Source organism: Salvia miltiorrhiza, chromosome 1 (genome assembly GCF_028751815.1).
Source record: "Salvia miltiorrhiza cultivar Shanhuang (shh) chromosome 1, IMPLAD_Smil_shh, whole genome shotgun sequence".
Classification (NCBI taxonomy): Eukaryota; Viridiplantae; Streptophyta; class Magnoliopsida; order Lamiales; family Lamiaceae; genus Salvia; species Salvia miltiorrhiza.
The window spans coordinates 11464592-11490082 of record NC_080387.1 but is presented as its reverse complement, the minus strand read 5'-3'; the positions used below and the strand labels follow the sequence as shown (position 1 = coordinate 11490082).

Sequence of the window (25491 nt, the reverse complement as noted above, 5' to 3'; positions counted from 1 at the left end):
GTCAATCACCTTTACTCTATCATTGACCTAGGCTTCTGGGTAAACAGAGGTTTGCCTAAGGTCTAAGAGAATGTGTGTAATCAGCAGTGACTGATTTTTGGCTTTGGAATTCGCTTCTTCGATTCAAGCTTTGGGGAGGTTATGCTTTTGGTTGAGAAACTATTTTGGCCGAGTTTCAGCTTATGTCGTTGAATCGGTGAAGATTGAAGTGATCCTCGAGCGCTATTTATAGGAGAGGTCTTGAATAGATCTATTGGCGGAGAACGTCTTCAAGATTTCTTCCGTTGGAGAGCTTTTCAAATTTGGGCTGAGGCTTCAATCTTCGAGGTTCCTTGTTTGGTGGGAACGGCTATATTGAAGAGCAGGAGATGCGACGTCTCTAATAAAGTAGCCACCAAATAGGAATGACCTCTGCAAAGAGGGATGATCATGAGATCTCTGCATTTAATGCGGCTATACTTTTGGATTACGTGGCTTCCTTTGAACGTTGGAATGACCTCTACAGAGAGGGATGATCCTGAGATCTCTGCATTTAATGCGGCTGTACTTTTGGATTGCGTGGCTTCCTTTGAACGTTGGAAGTTCAGTCCGAGAAAGAATGTTTAACTGATACTTGACTTTAATATCAGTCCGCTGAGTCCACGCGGCACGCATTAAGTAATCAGTTCCGAACTGATTCTTCAACTGATACTTCAGTTGGTATCTTCAGTCTTCAGTCCTTCGTCTTTCAGTCTTCAGTCTTCAGTCTTCAGAACCGCAAGCTAAACTAGAAACGAACTCTAACACTTGAGTTCAAACAGTTCTAGTCTATTACAATAAAGACCTATGGATTTTGGTGTCATCAAAACAAGAATTAGGATATTCCACAAAGTTCTCAACAATTTCTCCCCTTTTGATGATGCCAAAACCACACAGCAGTTCTAGACAAACAAAAAGACTGAGCTCAGAGCACAAGTTCTAAAACCGGGTGAATACTATTCCCCCTTAACAATAGAACCTAAAAACTTGTACTTAGAGTCAAGAACGCAACAGTTCTAACACAGAACAAGGAGAAGACAATAAAACATTAATCAGAGCCTGGACAAAGAGTCATTGTCTTCAGGTTGAGATCAAAAGAAGTTCTTTTCATTAAAAGTAAGAACTGATAAGACATCAGTTTGAATTACATGGCAAGTAAAAAGAAACTTCTTAAGAAAACAGACAACTACGGTCTCTGTCCATACAGGTTGAAAACAGCATTCTTGATATCTATGAGAGGCTCTGACTGGACATTGGTAGGTACCTTCCATATTTTGCAGATGCTTTCGACTTCTCTTTGGATGCAATCTCTGTTTACGCCATTTCTGGTTCTTGGAGGGCAGACAGTCTTCAACAGTGTATTTGCAGTTGAAATCTTAGCAATTCTCTGAGCATCCTGCATTCTTTCAACCGTTGCTCTTTCATGCCAATTTACAAGGAAATATTTCCAGGCGTCAATTTGAAATTCTCTGCTCCTGTTGAGGTTTGCGAAGACAACCCATTTGGTGTAGCATTCTTTCAGCTTTTCCCACCATTCATTCATCTCGATAGGCATCCAACGGTCTTGTCGTTCACATCTATCTAGGTGAGATGCCAAGAGGCCTTCACTGATGTATTGAGCAATCCATTGTTGATCTTGCAGCCTCTTTGGAAAGGGTTGTTTGATTTCTTCGTCCATGGAGAGAGCTTTCTTGGCCTTCGGCTTTGAGGATGAGCATTCTTCTCTTGATCTCTTCCTGTTGAAGTCTCTTGAGACAGAGGGAGCTTGTGAAGCACCAGAGAAGATGGCTTGAGCTCTGGCAAAGTCTTGTGCCAGTTCTTTGGGTAAAGAAGGTTCCAAATACTCTTCCTCATTTTTGGCATCATCACGAGGGAGAGATCTAACCTTCGTCTGCAGATCCTTGATATCACTCAGCATTGATTGCATGATTGAAGAGTTGGAGGAATCTCGAACACATTTTATGTCACAGCCCGCTACCCTTAATGACGGTTTAGCCAGGATTATGACTTGGGATGAGAATTAATGAGTGAGAACGGAAATGGACAATTACTTAACATTAAAGTATATGGAAATGTCACTCATAGATAAAATGCTAGGATCATATATGATCATTTGGATACTTATAAAACATACACATAAAGGAGAACTGATTAAGGTGGGTTACCCAATATCACGTGTCACAACTTCATAACATAGAGTTATCCTAATCAAAGTGTTTTGCAGCGGAAAACGTGTGAGATATACATATGAAGATGTATACTCAAGGTTACATTTCTTGAAATGATCAAAGGGACACCGCTCAACACCATTCCATTCCATTAGCTGCTCAACCTGCACATTTAGAAATACATGCAAGGCTGAGTATAAAAATACTCAGTGGGCATATGCCGAAAATACATTCATGCATACATATATAAATTGAACTGCCAACAGTAACACACAGGGATTTTTCTTGAAAAACCTGCGCTTACTAAAAACATTTCTTTCATTTTCATAAAGTCGATCGGCCGATCATTTTCCTTCATATGATCCATATCTGTTCCTTTCTGTCACGCGCCGGGAAGGAGGCCTCCTTACCACGGACGCCAAGACCGGTCGCAAGCGACTCGCGGTCTCCATGAGTGTACACGTTAACCCTAGCTAGCGACCTTTGTCTAGCATAGGATCCCAATTGGATTTCCTTTAAAGTTGGCGAACCAACACAGATAGGATACATATAAAAATATAAACATTTTTTGCAGTCAATCATTTCATAAACATTTCATTTTCATAAACATTCAATTTCATAAGAGTCATTTATCATGTGAGCATTTCATAAAACTGAATTAAACAGTTTGTTAGGTCCTAAGGGTCTCGAATAGGTGTATGGAGGGGGGGAATACACCTATGGGCTATTTTAAACAAATCCTCAATCAGAGGGATCTCAGTCAGAGATCAAAACGAAACTTTACATGCAAACAAAGACGCCTGTTTTACTGAAATTAGTTTTGACCAAACATGGTTGACGACTGATACTAAAAGCTCTTCAGTAAAGAGTTATCAGTTAAGTTGTTGGAACTTAACTGATGCAAGTAAGGGCTTCAGTCGAGTTTGCTAAAACAGAGATGATAAAACTCTTCCTAACTATCAGAAGACAGATCAGTCAGACTGATATCATACGCAGCGGAAATTAAACTTAGTTTCGCAATAGCCTCGGTGGAGCACGTTGTTGGTTATTCGGTTTCTCTTTGCAGTTAATCAGTATTCAGTTTATCAAATGAAATAACACAAGTAAGAATGTAAAACTGAAAACTGTAAATAACACAGAGACTTTTACGTGGTTCGGAAAAACCCTTTCCTACATCCACGGTTGGTTGATCAGACCAACAATCCACTCCGCAAGTGCTTAACAGGTGCACTGCAAACCAAACCGTGTGCTTGCCGGGTGCACACAACCGTACCACTGAAGAAAACCCTTCTTCAGTACCCATGCTTCACTCGCGTCGGATTTCTCTTGCTTAGCACAACCCGCGCTAAGACTCTCAGAGACAGAAAACCCTTCTGACCTCCGAATCACTCAAAACACTCAAATATTTCTTTTGGAAAGGAGGTTTGAACGAGTGCCAACTATACTTACAAAGAACAAGTTCTTTGAAGCAAGTTTGACCTTTGGCTTCTGGGTAAACAGAGGTTTGCCTAAGGTCTAAGAGAATGTGTGTAATCAGCAGTGACTGATTTTGGCTTTGGAATTCTCTTCTTCGATTCAAGCTTTGGGGAGGTTAAGCTTTAGGCTGAGTAGCAATTTCGGCAGAGCTTCAGCTTATGTCGTTGAATCGGTGAAGGTTGAAGTGATCCTCGAGCGCTATTTGTAGGAGAACTTTTGAATAGATTCGTTGGCGTAGATCATCCTCAAGATTTCTTCCGTTGGAGAGCAATTCGAATTTGGGCTGAGGCTTCAATCTTCGAGGTTCCTTGTCTGGGTGGAAACGGCTCTCTTTGATGGATAGGAGATGTGACGTCTCTGAAAAGTAACCACCAGATAGGAATGACCTCTGCAGAGATAAGATCCTGAGATCTCTGCATTTAATGCGACTGTACTTTGTGAGTACGTGGCTTCCTCTGAACGTTGGAAGATCAGTCTGAGGAGGAATATTCAACTGATAGTTGACTTTAGTATCAGTCCATTGCGCGCATTAAGTAATCAGTCTTCAACTGATTCTTCAACTGATACTTCAGGTGGTATATGCAGTCTTCAGTCTTCAGTCCTTCGTTCTTCAGTCTTCAGTCTTCAGTCTTCGACACCGCAAGCTAAACTAGAAACGAACTCTAACACTTGAGTTCAAAAACGATTCTAGTCTATTACAGTTAAGACCTATGAATTTTGGTATCATCAAAATAAGGGTTAGGATATTCCACAAGGTTTCCACCAATTTCCCCTTTTTTGATGATGCCAAAACCACAAAGCAGTTCTAGACAACAAACAGACTGAACTCACAGCACAAGTTCTAAACCTGGTGTGAAAACAGTTCCCCCTTAACAATAGAACCTAAAAACTTGTACTTAGAGTTAAGAACGAAACAGTTCTAAAACAGAACAAGGAGAAGACAGAAAAACATAATCAGAGCCTTGACAAAGAGTCATTGTCTTCAGGTTGAGATAAAAAAGAAGTTCTTTTCATTAATAAAAGACTGATAAGTCATCAGTCGAGGTACAGAGCAAGACTTACATTGGAGTAAAAAGAAAAACAAAAACAACATGGGAAACCCATGGACTCCAGTAGTCTGCTTGGCTGCGCCTTGAACTTCTTGATCTTCATCTTCTGTCTTCGTGTCTTCATGTTCCTAAGCTTGTTCCACTCTCACTTGTGTTCCGTTGATTTGAGGTCTTTACTGGAACGTCATCCTTACAACTTCTGGTGATCCTTGCAGTCTCATCTTCAATCAAGAAAGAAGATGAGCCATGATCAGTTGGTACCCAACTCCTAGTCTCAGAATCTCGAGAGAAGATTCGAGAACAGGGTGAGTCAAAAAATGCAGAAGAGGAGAACGCCAGTGATGAGGTGAGGAGATGAGAGAGACGGAAAAGTGAAAGGGAGAATACGAGAGATAGAAGAAGGCTGCCTTGGAAGGAGACGAGGGTTGCCTTATGAGAAAAAAGATAGGTTGGTGAATTGGAAAGAAAAGATGGACGTGAGAAGGAAGAATCGAACCGGTGGCAGCTGAGAAGACTAACACCATCGATTCGCCGGCACTGGGTCTTTGAAGAATAGACCTGGTGCGGCTGAAGATGCCGGCCAACAACGAGAGAGGTCTCGTTGTTTGTTGCGAGCCAGTGAGGAGTGCAATATATGCGATAAGGAAGATCTCCTCTAGAAGCTGTGAAGCTTCTTGGCGCCAGGCATGAGAATGAAAGACACTCGCTTCGCTGGATACAAGTGAGGGTAGAGCAAACTTTGACGTCGGAGAGACGTTGAAATCCAGTGGAAGGGTCCGGTGAAGACCAGGTATGTGAGCGTCATTCTTCCACTCCATGACTTTGTAGTCATAGATTTCTCCTTTAGTCGGAATAATTTTTCTCTGCAACTTTTGGAAATATTGAAAATTTTTCTCACAGTGAAGGCTGTGGAGAGTTGTTAGTTGATGCAAAAAAATCGTGAAGACAACATGGTATAAATAGACAAGATGTGAACCATGTAAGAAGATGAAAAGTTTTTTTTTTCGAAAATTGTGCCTAAAATGTATTTGAAGAAAACTTCACGTCCGCCGTCACTGCGAGGGACTGAGACTTCAAAAAGATGAGAGGCATCATTGCATTCTGTCATGTCAATGAGCTTCTCAAGAAATTATATCACAGAGGCAAAAAGGTTGCAAAGATTTTTGGTAAAAGATCAGGACAAGTTCAATCAAACCAGATTTTTCCTTTTAAAATACTTGTCCTTCTCGGATATTCCATTTTCCAACAATCAGTTAAAGGTTTTGAAAGAAACTGATCAGTTAGAGAAAGATTTTAAACTGAAACTCAAAACTCTGAACTGAAATAACTGATTTTAAAAGTATGCTTTTAAAATACTTACTGATCAACTGAACATTGTAGTCAGTTGATACCACTAGATCCTGGTTGAATCATCAGGATGACTTCTTCTTCAGATGAGCGTTCTGACTTCATTGCTTTCCACGTTGGTGATCGTAGAATCAGCAGTTGGTTGACCACCAGTCAGCATGACTGTTTGAGAAAGTCTTCAAACACAGCATCACTCTTCAGGGTTGATGAGGCCGATCTTTCCACACAGATCATTGAACCTCTCTTCTGGAAGAGCCTTGGTCAGCAGGTCCGCTCTCTGAACAGCAGTGGGAATCCATTCGATAGAGATATTCTTCTTTTCGACATGATCACGGATGAAGTGATGTCGAATAGCAATATGCTTAACTCTGGTGTGATGAACTGGATTCTGGGAGATTGCAATAGCACTGGAGCTGTCGCAATAGATAGGAACTTCCTTTTCGTCGATCCCATAGTCCTTCAACTAATGGACTAACCACAGGATTTGTGAGTAGCAGCTTCCGGCAGCAACATATTCAGCTTCAGTTGTAGAGGTGGCGACTGAAGTCTGCTTCTTTGAAAACCATGAGATGAGCTTGTTGCCTAGGAATTGACATGTTCCGGAGGTTGATTTGCGATCAAGCTTGCATCCACCGAAGTCTGAGTCTGAATATCCGGTGAGCTTGATGTCGTCGTCTGCTGGATACCACAATCCTAAATTGGGTGTGCCTTTAAGATATCTTAGAATCCGCTTTGCTGCATCCAAATGAGCTTCCTTTGGATCTGATTGATATCTTGCACATACCCCGACTGCAAATGCGATGCCTGGTCTGCTCGCAGTCAAATACAGCAAAGATCCAATGATTTCTCTGTACTTCGTCGAAGATACAGATTTTTCTTCTGAACCTGGATCAACTTTCCAGTTTGTGTTCATTGGGATCTTGACTGATTTCATGTGTTGAGTACCGAACTTGGCTATCAGTTCCTTTGCATACTTGGACTGACTGATCAGTATTCTTTCGTTGGTCTGCTTGACTTGCAATCCGAGAAAGAAATTCATTTCTCCCATCATGGATATTTGGAACTTCTTGGTCATGATGTCAGCAAACTTCTTGCACATGCGTTCGGATTTGGATCCGAAAATTATGTCATCGACATAAATCTGAACAAGCAAGAGATCTTCTCCTTCTTTGAGAGTGAACAGAGTTCTGTCCACAGATCCTTTCTTGAAACCTTGTTCAACAAGATACTCCGAGAGAGTATCATACCACGCTCTTGGTGCTTGCTTCAATCCATAGAGCGCTTTCTTCAGCTTGTACACCTTTTTTGGTCCAGCAACCTCAAACCCTGGAGGTTGTTCTACATAGACTTCATCTGTGAGCGCTCCATTGAGAAATGCACACTTGACATCCATTTGGTGTACCTTGAAACCTTTGTGAGCTGCGAAGGCTAAGAAGAGTCCGACTGCTTCCAATCTGGCAACTGGTGCGAACATCTCGTCGTAGTCGATTCCTTCTTCTTGACTGTATCCTTTAGCTACAAGCCTTGCTTTGTTTCTCACAACGTTTCCTTCTTCGTCTTTCTTGTTCTTGAAAATCCATTTCAAGCCAATCACTTTTGCATCGTTTGGTCGATCCACAAGCTCCCAAACTGAATTTCGGTTGAATTCATTGAGTTCTTCTTGCATTGCGATGACCCATTGAATAGACTTCAGAGCTTCTTCAATATCCTTGGGCTCTGTAGATGATAAGAAATAGCTGAAAATCTTATCTTCGTTGATGCAGTTCTGATTGATGTCGAAGACGAGGTTGCACATTGATCTTCGAGTCTTGACGCCATCTGATGGTTCTCCAATGATGTTCTCCTTTGAGTGGAGTTCAAACCATCTTTGATACTTCTTGATCTCTTCTGGAGATGGTGGGGCTTTTTCGGTCAGAATGGTTCTGAAGTGTTGAGCACTATCTGGAGCAGGGGAGAGTTGAGCTGGAGCTGCTTCTGCACGTTTAATTCGATCTTCAGCAACTGGAGTTCCCCCTTGACTGATGCCATCTGCATTGGCTCCAGTCTGAACTTCAGACATTTGGCTGATCTTTTGATACTGAAGCTTCTCAGTATCTTCATCTTTGCCTGGTCCCCACACCAAGACAGTAGAGGGCTCAGTGTTGTGGATTTCAGCTTTGGAACCTTCAGTGTTCTGGATACACTTTTCAGCTTCTTGTTCCCTGAAATCATCTGTAGACTCATCAAAGATCACATGAGGTGTTTCTTCAACACAAAAAGTTTGAGAGTTAAACACCCGATAGGCTTTGCTTGAACATTCTGTTCCAGAGTATCCAAGGAAGACACCTGGATCAGTCTTGCTATCGAAAGTGTTTAACCTCTTCTTTTCATTGTTGTGGATGAAACACTTAGAACCGAAAGCATGAAAGTAGGCAATCGAAGGCTTTCTGTTCTTCCATAGCTCGTATGGAGTTTTTCCATGTCTCTGAGTGAGGAAGGAGCGATTCTGCGTGTAGCATGCATTGTTGACTGCTTCAGCCCAAAACTTCAAGGGGAGTTTTGATTCGGCTAGCATCGTCCTTGCTGCTTCTTTCAAAGACCGGTTTCTTCTTTCTGCAACTCCGTTCTGCTGTGGAGTTCTTACCGCAGAAGTTTGATGACTGATTCCATGTTCATCACAATACTCATGAATGACAGTATTGAGAAACTCAGTCCCACGATCTGATCTGATGCTGATGATGTTGACTTCCTTTTCAACGCTCAGTCTTCTCAGCAGCTTTGGCAGTTCCTCCAGCGTCTCTTTCTTTTTGAAGAGAAAGATGACCCAAGTATATCGTGAATAGTCATCCACAACTACTAAGGTGTACTTCCTACCGTTGTAGCTTCTTGGAGTGATATGGCCAAACAGATCCATGTGAGGTAGATGCAGAATTCTTTCAGAGGAGTGTCCTGACTCTGACTTGAATGACATTCGCGTCTGCTTTCCTCTTTGGCATGCTTCACATTCTTGCTTCTTCTGGAACACAATAGAAGGGAGACCTTCTACCAGTTGATGTTTAGCAAGCTTGTTGATCGTCTTGAAGTTGAGATGGTTGAGTCTCTTGTGCCACAACCAGTTGAGCTCCGAGCTGCTTTTGCTGATGAGGCATATTTCTGGTGGGCTGTCTTCCCATGAAACGACGTAGAGACTTCGTTGTCTGAATCCTTTCAGAACCACCTTCTTTTGATTGTTTCTAACAGTGAATTCATCCTTCTTGATCTTCACTGTGAAATCGCTGTCACAAAATTGACTCACAGACAACATATTATGTTTAAGACCAGAAACAAAGCTAATATTACTGATACTGGCGTTACCCATGTTGAGCACACCGTAGCCTTTTGTTTCTCCGATTGAGTTGTCTCCGAATGAAACTTTGGATCCAGCTTTCTCAACATACTGAGATAGATATTCTTTGTAGCCCGTCATGTGCTTCGAGCAGCCACTATCCAGATACTACGTTCTGATTGAAGCTTTAACCTCTTCCTTCTTTTTGTGTTTCCTGACATTGACCTGCAAGGAAGAGTTGCTTCAGGCACCCAATCAAGCTTTGGGTCCTTCGATGTTAGCTCGAGTTCCCTTTGGAACCCATATCTGCTTCAGAATTGGTCTGGCTGATCTCTTGCACTTTGTTGATTGTCTGATTGACGTTGTTGGTGCTTCAGTAGGCACACGAGCATTCTTCTGTTGATAAATTCCTTTGAAGGCCTCACTCTTGTAGCAGTTCTGTCTGATGAGTGGTTGAGGTCTTCTTTGCTCGGCGAAGTATCTTACTTGAGATACTCGAGTCTTTGCAGACTTATGGAGACTTGACTGATGTCCAGTCGCTTGTTGTCGTGGATGTCGCTTGGCTCGACTGGACTCAGCATTGTTTGGTCTCCATGGATGTTGTTCCTTCTGAAACTGAACTGATGTCAATCTCTGACTGATGTGGCCTTTCTTCCCCCTGGACTGGTGAAGAAGATTCTTCTTGATTCCTGATGTTCCTTCTCCGATCCTTGACTGAAATCTGCTTTCCAGTCTTCTCAGTAAGATGATCTGGTTGGGGGCCTCCTTTGCTCGTCTATAGCTCCGTGGAGGTGGAACATTTGATCTTGCCATCAGTTTGCGTTTGCGAACTTCATCCATATCATGATCTCTTGATTCTTCTGATATTGTGATTTCAAAAGGATCGTTCTTTGAAATGATCATGATCTTCTTTCCTTTGTCAGCTGCAACCTTTTCTCCAATTCTTTTAACAAGGCCTTTCGATGGAAAGTTGCTCATCATGGGAGACTGCATCATGCAGTTCTTGACTGTTTCTTCCAGCTTGTGATTGAGCCTCTTGATCTCATGAGACGCTTTCTCACATTCTGAGTTGGAGATTCTGAGCTTTTCCTCCAGTCGACTGTTCTCCATGATTAGCTGATCAAGACAAGTTTCATCCGAAAAGTAGATGATTGCCTGATTCTTAGCTCGTTCATCATTGATCTCCTTGTCCAATTTTTGATTCTGCTTGAGGAGATCTTCGAACATTTTCCTCAATTGACAGTGATCAGTCATGAGCTGATCAAACTCGTCAGTTTCATCGGATTAACTATCTCCAGATTCTGAGTGGTCTCCTGAAAGCATCAGGAAGTTATCAGTATAAGGAGTTTTTGAGTGAGAGATTACCTCTGAGCCATTCATTCCATTGTCGTAGCTGTTGTCAGCCACGCTTTCTGATTCATTGGCCATCAGGGCTCGGCTCTCATCGTCTGAGCTGGAACTGTCAAAGTCGGATGATTCTGATGTGTCTTTGGAAGAATTAGCATCGTCAGCAACCATCTCTTTCTTCTTCGAAAAGCTACGATCTTTCTTAGCTTTCAGCTCTCTGCGCTCAGCTTGAGTCAGATCAGGGCATTCATTTCGAAAGTGCCCTTTCTTTCTACATCCAAAGCATTCCATGTCTTTGATATCGTAAGCGGCTGACTTCCTTTCTCCGCTTCGATTTGTGGAATGTCTGGAGTTGCTTTCTCTTTCCTTTCCTTTGTAGTGTTGCTTGTGGAACCTTCTGTACTTCCGGAACTTGGACTCCATCTTGTTGAATCTTTCAGTCAACAAAGCATATTGACTGAAGAAGTCCTCAGGGTTGAGTTTCATTGGTTCCTTGATCTGCTTCTTGCCTTCTCTTGTTGAGGCTTTCAGTGCAACTCCTCTTGAGGTTGATGGACCATCTTCGTCTGATCCTCCAGCCTTCTTGTTTTCAAGATTTCTCAGAAGGTCGAAGTCATTTGCCATGAGATCGGAGAAAAGCTTGTTTGTCGGGAGCTGACTGAATCCAGGCTTATGCTGATGAGCGACTGAGTAGATCTGCCATTCTCCTCGTGGCAGTGCTCGAAGAATCTTCAGGTTGATTTCTCGTTGAGTGTATTTGTCTTTGGAAATGGATTGAACTTCATTCAAGATTTGATTGAATCTGATGAGCCCAGGTTTGTGCTCTGTTTTTGTGTTTGTTTTAAGTCTAGATCGAGTCTTTTTCCGTGTGTTTGTGTGGTTTGGTCGCCTGGGAGGGCATAGTTCAATGGCAGGAACCAACTTGCGGGAAGAAGCCAAAGTGCCAGAGAAATGGAATATCAGAGGATTCAAAGGGCCAGAGTAGAGAAGCGCCAGCGGAGTCAGCTTTACCAGAGGAGTCAAAGGGCCAAAGGAGTCACAAAAGCCAGAACGGAGACGATTCCTCTGGAAGCCAGCGGGGAAACGATTCCTCTGGAAGCCAGCGGGGAAGCGATTCCTCTGGAAGCCAGAGCGGAGACGATTCCTCTGGAAGCCAGCGGGGAAGCGATTCCTCTGGAAGCCAGAGCGGAGACGATTTCTCTGGAAGCCAGAGGGGAAGCGATTCCTCTGGATGCCAGCGGGGAAGTCATTCCTCTGGACGCCAGAGCAGCCAAGTCAGCTGAGCAGAAGAATCCTCAGAACATTCCAGGGGTCAGAAACGCTGCCACCTCTCGTGAAAGAGGTATGCGCCAGAAGCAAAGGGATTGTGGAAGCAGGATTTTTCCTTATGTGCATAAGTACCGCACGAGAGCTGGCAGGCGAGAGAAAGAAGGAAGGAAAGGGAAGACAGAGGTGCAACAGACGAGTGAGGAAGAAGTGCAAGTGGGAGTCCGAGAAAGGCGGAAGGTGGTAGCTATCCAAAAGAGACCGATAAGGCCAAATCACAGCCTTATCCAAAAGGAAATATATCTTCATGAAGATTAGGTCTGAAAAAGGATACGCATCTCCATGTTTGCATGGATCCGACCGCAAGTCATGGGCTGGGCCTTCAAACCCTAATGACTCCTATAAATACCCGAAGAGCTTCACAAGCCAAGGGTGCTGATTTTCTGTCTAGTTGTACATTGTTTGAGAGAGTCAGAGTTAGCCCAGGCCGTGGGCAATTTCCTAGTACCTTACCATTTTATGTTTTGCACGGCACTTTCGGCCGTAGGTACTTTCATTTTCATTTAAGTCATTTCAATTCCAGTTATGTTTTCTTTTATATCTTTTGCTTGTGTTATTTTCGTTATGGTTGGCTAAGTTTATATTCTGATTTGGGGTAAGATGATCTAAGCATGAATGAATAAACTCGAGAGGTCTAATTTGGGCATAATAACTATATGAACATATTCTCGATACACTAGGTTTGATTCCAAAAAGACTTAAATAACTTGGTTAATTAATTGATCACTAGTTAACTAGGGAGTTTTGGTCACAAGTAATACTTTGGGTAAAAGGCGAGTTGCCATCGACCTCCAAAATAGTACAACTGGTGTTGGAGCCGTGACTGCTGTGAAATATCGGCGTAAGAGTCAAGTGGGTCTATCTAGTTCTTAAAGCATTCTGGGCAAAATACAACTAGCGATAGGCCATCGCAGAGAGCGTGGATGTTGTCCGGGGTATTTGATTTCCATTAGCTGACCCTTCTAAGGAATCATAAACTGAAAGGATAGATTGGGCAGAGGTTTGTTGTGTGCGTGACGAGTGACAATAGGGGCACAACAATTCTTATGCCTATAACCACTGGTATGTGAATATAGTGATTAATCTTTGCACCAATGATCGAGTGTCAATTCATGTTTAGTGATTCGAACCCAAGTCAGAATTGTTTTATTATTTGATTTATCTACTTTGGTTTAGGTTGGATACTCGTTCTGGCCATAACCACGTTTTGGTCAGAACACTGCAGAAAACAAAACTTTTTAGTGACACCCTTAACAGGAGAAATTACTGCTCAGTTCCCTGTGGATTCGACTCTGGACTTACCGCTAGCTAGTCTAGTTGTGGGCACAGGATTATTTTATTTGCACGAAGCTCAAACGACAGCTCCGTCAGAATCTAAGTTCCATTTCCTCGACAGATTCATTCTTGAGCATGAGAAAGGAGTCGAACTTCTGACAAGCTATGGATAGCTTATTCTCCTTGATTTCCTCGGAACCTACGCACATTCTTTCCAGAATGTCCCACATCTCCTTTGCAGTTCCGCACTTGATGATCTTCATGACATGCTTGTCGGGAACGATGCCGGAGATGATACTTTTGGCGAGGTTGTCAAGCTCATCTTGCTTTCTTTCTTCTGTGGTGAAGTCTGCTTTTTGCTTGGGCTGGACCTCATCGTAAGGATCTTGTCGTGGATCAACAGGAATCCTTTTGACGGTTTCGGTGATGGTGATTGGTCCGCTGGTGATGACTTCCCACATTCGGCAATGTTGGGCGGTGAGGAAGCTTTCAAGCCGAAACTTCCATATATATGTCTTTTTTCAATACTAAACATAGGTAGTGGTGAGGGGTCAGTTCACCAACGTCCTAAACTAAATGATTAATAAAATATTGAGACCTGAAGAGTAAAATCCGATGAGTGCTTCAACGTTCTCCAATGGAATAGTTCTTCAAGAATACAAGATATGTGTTGGTAAGAACTGAAAAGAAAAATCTCCTCTATTCTATTACAAGTGTGTTATTTATAGAGAACAAAGATGAGAGGGCAGGGTTGTCTTTTCTCTTCATGGCACGTGCTCATCGCGTCCTTGATGTCGTTGTCACTGATAACTGTCCTTGCTCCAACGGCCTTGCAGCTTTTGCCTCATTCAGAAAGTAGTCGGGAAGCTTTTGTCCGTGCTAGCATTTTCGGGCATTCGCCTTAAGATAAGCCTGCGCTGTCTTCTTGGCTACGCTTGTGTCTGCGCTGCTTTTTAGGCTGGGCTGGTGTTTGCTGCTTTCTAGGTTATGTTGTCTGCGTAGCCTTCTCGGCTACTTGGCGTCTGCGCAGCCTCCTCGGCTACTTGGCGTCTGTGCAGCCTTCTCGACTATGTGGCGTCTGCGCAGCCTTCTCGGCTACTTGGCGTCTGCGCAGCCTTCTCGGCTACTTGGCGTCGGTACAGCCTTCTCGGCTATGTGGCGTCTACGCAGCCTTTAAGCCGGCGCTAGGGTCTTCACTCTTTGTCCTGTATTATTAGTTTTCCAATTTGTACCATAATCGTTATAATAGTTAATCATTAATGCTATCAGAATACGGGGTATAGATCAAGTACTGCGCTGGTGAGGGCCTTATCCCTCATCAGGTAGAGAAGATAATCTGCTGTGGTTAGTCTCCATCAAAAAAGAGAGAACAGATAACAGCAGATAGAATAGATAGCAAGCACAAAGAAAAAAGAGATAACTTTTTCGAGACCTTTGAGAAAAAGGATCTAGTTCAATTAGAACATAATCAGATACAGACAGTTCTTGCGAACAACCTGCTCTGATACCAATTGTTAGGTCCTGAGGGTCTCGAATAGGTGTATGGGGGGGGGGGGAATACACCTATGGGCTAGTTTAAACAAATCCTCAATCAGAGGGATCTCAGTCAGAGATCAAAATGAAACTTTACATGCAAACAAAGATGCCTGTTTTACTGAAATCAGTTTTGACCAAACAGGGTTGACGACTGATACTGAAAGCTCTTCAGTAAAGAGTTATCAGTTAAGTTGCTGGAACTTAACTGATGCAAGTAAGGGCTTCAGTCGAGTTTGCTAAAACAGAGATGATAACACTCTTCCTGACTATCAGAAGATAGATCAGTCAGACTGATATCATACGCAGCGGAAATTAAACTTAGTTTCGCAATAGCCTCGGTGGAGCACGTTGTTGGTTATTCAGTTTCTCTTTGCAGTTAATCAGTATTCAGTTTATCAAATGAAATAGCTCAAGTAAGAATGTAAAACTGAAAACTGTAAATAACACAAAGACTTTTACGTGGTTCGGAAAAACCCTTTCCTACATCCACGGTTGGTTGATCAGACCAACAATCCACTCTGCAAGTGCTTAACAGGTGCACTGCAAACCAAACCGTGTGCTTGTCGGGTGCACACAACCGTACCACTGAAGAAAACCCCTTCTTCAGTACTCATGCTTCACTCGCGTCGGATTTCTCTTGCTTAGTACAACTCGCGCTAAGACTCTTAGAGACAGAAAACCCTTCTGACCTTCGAATCACTCAAAACACTCAAATCATTCTTTTGGAAAGGAGGTTTGAACGAGTGCCAACTATACTTACAAAGAACAAGTTCTTTGAAGCAAGTTTGACCTTTGGCTTCTGGGTAAACAGAGGTTTGCCTAAGGTCTAAGAGAATGTGTGTAATCAGCAGTGATTGATTTTGGCTTTGGAATTCTGTTCTTCGATTCAAGCTTCGGGGAGGTTAAGCTTTAGGCTGAGTAGCAATTTCGGCAGAGCTTCAGCTTATGTCGTTGAATCGGTGAAGGTTGAAGTGATCCTCGAGCGCTATTTGTAGGAGAACTTTTGAATAGATCCGTTGGCGTAGATCGTCCTCAAGATTTCTTCCGTTGGAGAGTAATTCGAATTTGGGCTGAGGCTTCAATCTTCGAGGTTCCTTGTCTGGGTGGAAACGGCTCTCTTTGATGGACAGGAGATGTGACATCTCTGAAAAGTAACCACCAGATAGGAATGACCTCTGCAAAGATAAGATCCTGAGATCTCTGCATTTAATGCGGCTCTACTTTGTGAGTACGTGGCTTCCTCTGAACGTTGGAAGATCAGTCTGAGGAGGAATATTCAACTGATACTTGACTTTAGTATCAGTCCATTGCGCGCATTAAGTAATCAGTCTTCAACTGATTCTTCAACTGATACTTCAGTTGGTATCTGCAGTCTTCAGTCTTCAGTCCTTCGTTCTTCAGTCTTCAGTCTTCAGTCTTCAGTCTTCGACACCGCAAGCTAAACTAGAAACGAACTCTAACACTTAAGTTCAAAAACGATTCTAGTTTATTACAGTTAAGACCTATGAATTTTGGTATCATAAAAACAAGGGTTAGGATATTCCACAAGGTTCCTGATCACTAATTTCCTTAGCAACTAAACCGCAACTAAAACGGTGTAATTGTAGCACAAATGTAGCAATCGAGTATCGTATCCACAGAGACTGTAAAACAAAATTACTCTATTTATTTCCTAAACAGACACTCACAGTAAACAGGCAAAACAAAAATGAAGGTGAATTACGAACTAAATTTAACCAAATAAAAACTAAAGAGCATATAAATACTGATAACTAACTCAAATATAAGGAAAACTCTGACCCTAGGGATGTACTTTTACTAATCAACTACATGCATTTAATATATTGATTCAATTACCAATTTAATCCAACCCTGATGAGAGATCACAGAACTATTCACAAGCTTCTCTAACGAACACCTATGAAAGTAGATTAATTTACCCCCTTCACATTCAAGATTCCAAGGGATAAATTAACTCCCAAACGTACACAAAGAATAGCTCCCTACAGTTTCACCTATCTCATTCAAGTGTCAAGGCTACTACTATAACATGCATTCCTGAATCGGCTGAACAATTATCGCATTCAAGACTCAAACTGAACAGCTAGACATGCAAAATTATTGACCAAATAATTCACACGAAATTAAGCACCAGGAATCATGAATCTCAAGTTGGAAGGCAAATTGATATCAATAAATTAAAAACACATAATTAATCAGCTATGTACAAACCCTAGGTTCAGATTAACGAACTAGCCAGACATCGCAAAAGAAAACATAAACATAATAAATAAGAAAGCAATTGTAAAAACTGAATTATATAAAACCGAAAGTAGAACAATTGTAGCAGCTTGAATCTTCAATCTTGAGGAAATCCAATCCAAGCAGTAAATACTGGAAAGAAATAAATTCTAAAGCTATAAAACTGAAAAATAAAAGTTGGGAACCGTAAATAGGTCAAAAGAAGACCTATTTATAGTGTCAGGGTAAAATACAGTGTTTGAAACCCAGAAGAACTCCAAAAACGCGCAAAAGTTGAAAAATCGGGGTAGCCGACGACCCATCCGGCGGTCGCCGGCCCAAGCACAAAAATCCTTCATAACACGGCGATCGCCGCGTCTCTTCCAATGTTCCAGAAGTCCCGGCGACCTAGGCGGCGGTCGCCGTTCAGGTCGCCGGAAATCCTTCTTCGGGCGGTGGTCAACGGTGTTTGACCGCCGAGTTCTGACTGCTGCGCGCGATATGTTTGTTTCGGCCATAACTTTCTTGTCCGAACTTGGATTTACGATCCGTTTACGCTCACAAACTCCTATAGAGACGATCTACAACTTGTATGTCAGCAGAGTTTTCCAAATTCAAACTCAATAAACCTGAAATGTCCTTCAAAGTTCGAGTAAGAATCGTGTTTCACAAGATAAAGCAAATTAAGCACAAAACAACCATCCAACACTCAATTTCCTATAAAAATGACATCATATGAACACTAAAACCATTGAAACATGAGTGTTATCAACTCCCCCAAACTTAAGCCATTGTTCGTCCTCGAATAATGAGAAGAACACAATCAATAACACGAATGGGTAAGAAATCTAGCTCATCGATGCCTCCGAAAAATAAAGCATGATAGAATTCTCAAATCCTCAATAATTAAGCACAAAATTCTCCAATAAACACAACCTATAGCAAAATCAACCTTGACATTCCAAACAATTGAATCTCACAAGGTATGTGTATCACTCAACTCTCAATTTGATGAAATAGATAGGACGTGTATGCTCTCATCGAATTCAATACAATGTAGATCACTTACCATAAGCTTGCCAATCGTCTACAATCTCCATCGCTAAAAGTGTGTCAGGACTAAGATCAAAAAGGTCTTTTTCTTCGGGTTATAATGTAGGGACATTGGTTAAGGTAGGGAAATATAGGCTAAGTGACTCAAATAGATCAAGAACACCAACCTTATGACTTCACTAATCAAATATGGAATAAATTCCATCTTCCACCCAACTATGTCACCATAAACAACACAACTCAAGGGATTTAATCATCACCATACAAAACTAAACACTCTTTTATGCTCTCTATTTATTTCCAACAAACAAAGTCGATTTTCTAACAAATTTCTCAATGTACACTCGACTTCACTTTTTTTTTTCCTTTTTTTTTTCTTTTTTTATCAACAATTTTTTTTTCTTTCCACAACTTTTTTAGAGCTTATAAGAGTAAATAGTAGCACAATATCATCCCATTCTTTTTCACAACCCACTTTGAACAATCACCACATAAAGATCCCCATATACTACATCACCCCCTATCATCCAGCTAAAGAATAAAAGCTAAATAGGCTCAAAGTAGATAACAAAGGATAATTTTTCGTTAAGGACAGTGTTTGGGAAAAAAATGTGGCTAACAAAAGATGGCCTAAAATCATCTCCTAATCCCGGGCACAGCAGCAACCTCGACACAGAAACTATGGCAAGTTCTAGAAGATCACCACATGCATGACAAAACTCACAATAAAGAATAAACTGTGTATGATAAACAGTTATGGCTCAAATCCTCACAGGTTTATTCAACGTCTAAAATTCAAGGTCAAAATCACTCTAGAATTATGCAAATTAGTTCCAATTATGCTTAAATCATCAAAGAAAAATCAAATTCCAATTTTTTTTTTTTCACAGAAATCATCATTGGCATCTCACCAGAAACTAATAGAGCAATAATCATCTCAAAAACAAAACAAACACACATCACCAACCAAGCAGGATAAAACAATAAAGCCAACAATAAGATAAAAGTGATACACATATCTACTCTCACCCCCCTCCCCCAAACTTATTACAGAACATAAGTTCGAAAATAAGTTTGGAGGGATGATGATATGTGTGTCACTACTCACAGAAACACATGCTCCACGGTGGTGATATGAACAAGGCGCGAGTTCCCGCATCTTCCAAGCTCAACACTGCACTAAAAACCCCAAACAAAACAACGAAACAAAAAGAAACAAAACGAAACTAAAAGAATGAAAAAAATAAAACAAAGAAAAATAGTTGGGTTACCTCCCAACAAGTGCTTAATTTAACGTCTAGAGCTCGACGATACCTCATGGTCTCAATGAACATCAAACGCAGAGGGCGTGACAGACTGCCTAACACGAACAGAGACAGAGGACTCATGCGCATCAGCTGCGTGAAAGACGACGCTTCCATTGGGCACATCTATCATAGCCCTCCCCGTAGCTAAGAATGATCGACCAAGAATCAACAGCGGATTTGCATCTTCAGGAATATCGAGGACCAAGAAATCCGTAGGGAATACCAGCTTGTCAACCTTCACAAAGATGTCTTCAAGCTTTCCTCTCGGCTTCACTCTTGATCTATCCGCCATTTGAATCTCCATCGAGGTCGGCTTGAGATCTCCAATTCCCAACCGCTTGAAAACAGAGATGGGCATCACATTGACACTAGCCCCTAAATCGCAAAGAGCCTCGGGAAATAGCTCTCCTCCAATCTCGCACTCAATGGTGAAGCTACCCGGATCTTTCTTCTTCGAAAGTAGCTTCATTGGCAGCTCAGTGCACACAGCTTTCGCCTGCGGGATTTTCTCATCCTCATCACCCATCTTCTTGGTGTGAACAACTACCTTTTCTTCTTTCTCCTTGGGATCCTGCAATTGTGAGAGAGTTTGAGGCTGTGCACGTCGGTCTGATTCTTCAAGTAGTCTCTCTAGCTCATCCACTATACGTCTATGCTCTGTCTCCTCGGGATTAGCAATTTTTTTCTCATTCTTACAATGGGAGACCTCCAGCTTGATTTCCTTGACATCCACCTTTTTGCTCGGCTGCACAGCACATTGCTCTTCAAGCACCTCCCTCTTCATCAGCCTACGGGGGAATGGAACCTTTGGGATGTATTCCCTAAGTGGAATAGGAGCCTTGTATGGTTCCTCACTTGGTTGATCGTTCTCCTTGCTCATTCTCCTATCTTTTGGAGACAGAGTGCCATCGAAAATAGAATTGCATTGGCCCTTTGAATTGACAGTAGTGTTGCTCGGGAATTGGCCCGACTTGTGCTGCGCAGCTGCTTGGTTGGCCATCTGACCAACTTGAGTCTCCAATATGTGCACTTGCTTGGACAGTGCTGAAAAATTATTTCCAATATGACCCACTTGAGACTCCAAATTGGTCATCCTTGTATTAACAGTTGTCTTCATACTAGACACCTCTGTTAAAACCTGCTGCATCATATCCTCAAGCAATCCCTTCTTCGGCTCATTGATAACTCCTCCACTAGACACAGAAAACCCAGGTGGAGGCTGCAAAGCATTGTTCGGATTGCCGTAAGAAAGATTAGGATGCGGGCGTGCTCCTGGCTGGAACTGCTGCTGACCCTGTTGATATTGCTGACCTCTGCTATACATTCCTGGCTGTCCTCGCTGGAAATTCTCATAGTTTCTGTCATTAACATAATTGACATCTACCATGCCTGACGGGTCTATCACAGCTTGCTCAAGACGTCCAACATTCAACTCACCAAGTTTCGTAGTCAACTCTGCCAGCTGTGTAGCCATCGCTGTCTGCTGTGTAGCCATCGCTGCTTGTTGAGTAACCATTGCTGCAATAGGATCAGAATTGGACGCAGCTGCAAGCTTCTTCAATTGTATTCGCTTAGATGGCCATTGGTAGCTCGTAGAAGCCATACTATCAATAATGCTCCATGCTTCAGAACTGCTCTTGCAGAGCTCGAATTTGGATTTGCTCAGGAGTAGCCATCGTATCTGTCTCAACTTGGTTCTTCTGTTTCTTGAGAGTGCGCAACGTAGCGTTGATTTCAGGGTCCAACTCAAAAAGACGATTTCCGTGAGATCGTGTGTTCATACGCAACCTACAGAAACACACCTTTTAAAAGTCAGAAAAGAAAAAATAATAACAAATAAAACCTGTAGTACTATAAAGTCCTATTGGAAATATTAAAGCAACTTCTTAACAGTCCCCGGCAACGGCGCCAAAAAGTTGATCACTAATTTCTTAGCAACAAAAATTGCAACTAACACAGGCAATTGTAGCAAATAATAAGCAATGGAGTATCGTATCCACAGAGACTATAAAATCGAAATTACTTTAGTTATTCCCTAAACAGACACTCACAGTAGACAGGCAAAGCAAAAAAAAAATGGTGAATCAAATACTAAACTTAATAAAAAATCTAAACAACAGAAAAACAATGATAAATAAATCAAATATTAAAAGATTCTGACCCTAGGAATGTACATTTACTAATTAATTACATGCATTTAATCTATTGATTCAATTACCAATTTAATCCAACCCTGATGAGAGATCACAGAACTATTCACAAGCTTATCTAACGAACACCTATGAAAGTAGATTAATTTACCCCCCTTCACATTCAAGATTCCAAGGAATAAATTAACTCCCAAGCGTACACAAAGAATAGCTCCCTATAGTTTCACCTATCCCATTCAAGTGTCAAGGCTACTTCTATAACATGCATTCCTGAATCGGCTGAACAATTATCGCATTCAAGACTCAAACTGAACAGCTAGACATGTAAATTATTGATCAGGTAATTCACAAGAAAACAGGCACCAGGAATCACGAATCACAAGTTGGAAGGCAAATTGATATCAATAAATCATACACACATAATTAATCAGCTATGTACAAACTCTAGGTTCAGATTAACGAACTAGCCATACATACTAAAATAAATCAAAAGCATAAATAAAAAGAAAGCAATTAAAATAAATGAAATAGATAAAATCCGGAAGAAATTCTGGATGAACAGCTTGAATCTGCAGAAATAAATCTAATCTATGAAAACTGAAAAAAGAAAAAGAAAAATAAAGGAGGTGAAGAGATGTGAAAATATGTGTCTAATAGGTCAGGAAAAGGACCTATATATAGACACATGAGATAAATACAGTGTAGAACTCGAAAATACTGAGAAAATATAAAAAGCCCGAAAATTCCCGAAAATTCGGAAATTTCCGTCAACACTATTCACTGTTGTGCGCGACTTTCTTGTTTTGGCTATAACTTTTTCGTCCGAACTCCGATTTATGATCCGTTTACACTCACGAACTCCTGTTGAGACGAACTACATCTTCTATTTCTGACAATATTTCCAAATTACATCTCGAAAATCCTGTAAAATCCATCAAAGTTCGAGCAAGTAACATAGTTTACAAGATAAAGCAATAAAAGCACAAAACAATCATCCAACACTCAATTCCTTATAAAAATGACATTATACGAACACTAAAAACCATGGAAAAATGAGTGTTATCAGTTCCCAACACAGTTAAATCATATCATGCATATATATTCGTATAAGAGGCCTACGTCTCGCAGGGGATCTCTATATACGTAGTAAAAGTAATGCCCACCACAAACGTTCTTAAGCTAGCGTGGAGTCGCTTCTTCTTCGGCTTCACTTCCTGTCGCCCGGACCTTTATTGATGAAGAGTCGGTAAGTTTGTGAAGAAAATTGTCACAAGACAATGTCTAATTCTACGTGCTTAGGGTATCGTTTAGTGTTTTAGGGTTCTAGCATCCATAAGTGGTTTCGATTAAAACAATCAAAAACCAACATAACATCGACTAACCACATAATATCACGTAACCACATAACAAACGAAATAAAAGAATTCAACATCCTTAAACTTAATATCATTTAGAAATTCACATGTTCACATAAGAGATAATAATCATACACCATCTTATAACATTCTATACATTTCATTTCCATGTAAATAATACGAAATTCCATTATTCATTTATAAATGACTTAAATAAGCAGTTTAAACTCCATTAAAATGGAATTAATTTAAAACATTTTAATCCTTTTAAAATCCATACTCATAAAGCCTTAACTCATGCTCTATCTCATATTCTATCTCCTTACTCAACTCTATATAAACTCTCCACTCATCTCATATCCTTAAGTTCAAGGATAGGTTTCAAGAAAATCATGGTTCTAAGTCTCGATTTATCCCTCATATAAGGCTCGTCTAATCTCATTCAAACACATAGGCAACACAATCACATAAGGCACATAAGAATCACAATCAAACATCATTAAAACATGCTATGTTTTTACACTGATTCAACTTCAAAATTTAATCTGTTCTGACTCCGACATCTCCTGAACTCGAGACTCATACCGAAAGAAATATCCTCGAGTCTAGTTTCATATAAAAAAAAGTAGAGTCGAAAACTCCAAGTGGTTTGAGAGATATGACGTTTTTACCACGATCTACCATATTCGGCAGTTTTGAGCAATCGAACAAGTGGATTTTTAAAAAATAGTAAACATTGTCAAACTGGGCTCAAATTTTGTGGATATCTATCTAACACAATAAGGTTAATACTATAAAAATTTGGAAAGCTAGATCACACAGGAAGATACTGAAATGAATGACTCTTTCCCCTGTTCTCTGAAATTCTCGGTGGTAATGTGCAGTTTGGATTTTGCATTTTAAAGAAATATCAAACGAAGTTGGAATGGCTTGAAATTTTACTAGGATACTCAAGACTCATGTAGGGGCTTTCTATCAAATTTTCAAAGCTATTATATATCGACCATCCGTCGATCACAGTAGGTCAGTAGGCCTACGAGATTCACCAAAATCTCATCTCAAACTCTTTAAATGCTCAAGATTATATACTTAACTGATTTCACACAATTAACACATAGATTTATTAATAACCCTAGTTTTTATTAAACTAAATCTTTTGAAAATATCACTAATCATGTATAACCTATTGATCAAATCATAGATCTAACATCCTAGGTTACCAATTAGCACAAATCAACATCATAAAACAAGATCACATATAGATACACAAATATGTCATCTTCTTCCTCAAACTAACACTTTTCATTTCATTCAAAATTCTCAATTTAATCATGCTATAGTCCTTTATAAAGTCCAATTAGCATATAGACATCATTAATCCAAACATTGATCTCATAATTCAAAAATACCCAAATCCTAGTAAACTAAACTCAAGCAATTTCACATATAATCAACAATTAGCGAAATTAACCTTTAACTATCATTACTATCATGCTTATTATCAATTATCCTTAGCCAATTCAAATAATTAGCACATAAATCAAAAAGCCCTATTTTATATCTAACTAAACTTTTTGAAAATTTACAAACATGCATAAATCATTAACTCAACCTTAGATTAATCAAATTGAGTCATTTAATAGCATGAATAAGACATCAATTCATCAAATCTCATCACCAATCAAAACTTCCCAAATTTTAGCAAACTAAACTCTTTGAAAATTCAAAATCCTTTCTAATCCTTTTAAAAACTCATGGATATCAACTCAATAGGTTCTCAATTACATAATTATTGCCTCGATTTTAGAAAAGAAAGTGAAAATATTTGAAGGGTAAAAATACCCCCAAATCTCGAAAATTAGAGAAATGAGGGAGGGGTTTGATTTTCTTGTTTTCTTCCATCAAAACATCAAGAAATGGAGGTAGATTTAAGGAATCTTAAGGTTGATCCACTTACCCTCAATATTTAAGAAAATGGCGAACTCTTTGATCCACTTTGGTTTGGAAACTCTAGCTTGATCATTCTCTTGATTCTTGGTGATTGAAGGCTAGCTCTAGGAATGGTGATGGTGGATCTATGTGTTTAGAAGCTTTGGAGTGTTCTTCCATGATGGATTGAAAAGAAAATAGTGAGAGTAGAGAGGGAGAGAGAAATGGACGAAAATGAGAGGGGAGGAAGAGAGAGAAAATGATTTTGTTTAATGCTAAACTTGGTCACTAAGTTTCCTAAGTAATTAATGAATATTAAAAGCCCACTTGGCCACTTGTTCCCTTCTCAAGCAAGGTTAGATATTAAACACATGCTCAATTAATTAAAATAATCATGTGTGTGTAAGGTAGTATGTGGTGTAGGAATAAATCATGTATTAAAATCATGAAAGACTAATTACTAATTAATGAAATGCTATAACACAAAACTCTTGTGACCAAAATTTAAAATAAATATGGCACTAATATTAGTGCACTCACTCAATTATAATATTCCTCATCATAGGAAAAATAATTTGAAAATATTTTGTTTGGAAAAATTTCCATAAAC

At 40.5% G+C, this 25491-nt stretch overlaps 1 protein-coding gene across 3 annotated transcripts; it reads right to left on the bottom strand.

Moving 5' to 3' along the window:
- Positions 1–2045: 2045 nt before the first annotated feature.
- Positions 2046–25168, bottom strand: LOC131006598 (uncharacterized). 3 transcript variants are annotated; one of them, XR_009095623.1, is made up of 3 exons: positions 24910–25155; positions 22761–22824; positions 2046–2350 (listed from the first exon to the last, which is right to left on the bottom strand). XR_009095623.1 is itself a non-coding variant. In XM_057933757.1 (3 exons), the coding sequence occupies exon 3, from the start codon at positions 21048–21050 to the stop codon at positions 19464–19466; it is 1587 nt and encodes a 528-aa protein (XP_057789740.1). In that variant the 5' UTR covers positions 21051–21235; positions 22761–22824; positions 24910–25168; the 3' UTR covers positions 17149–19463. The 3 variants fall into 3 exon arrangements, 2 of the variants coding, with proteins under 2 accessions (XP_057789740.1, XP_057789741.1); XM_057933757.1 differs by lacking the exon at positions 2046–2350 and adding an exon at positions 17149–21235 and having other exon boundaries at positions 24910–25168; XM_057933758.1 differs by lacking the exons at positions 2046–2350; positions 22761–22824 and adding an exon at positions 17149–21235 and having other exon boundaries at positions 24910–25168.
- Positions 25169–25491: the final 323 nt, after the last annotated feature.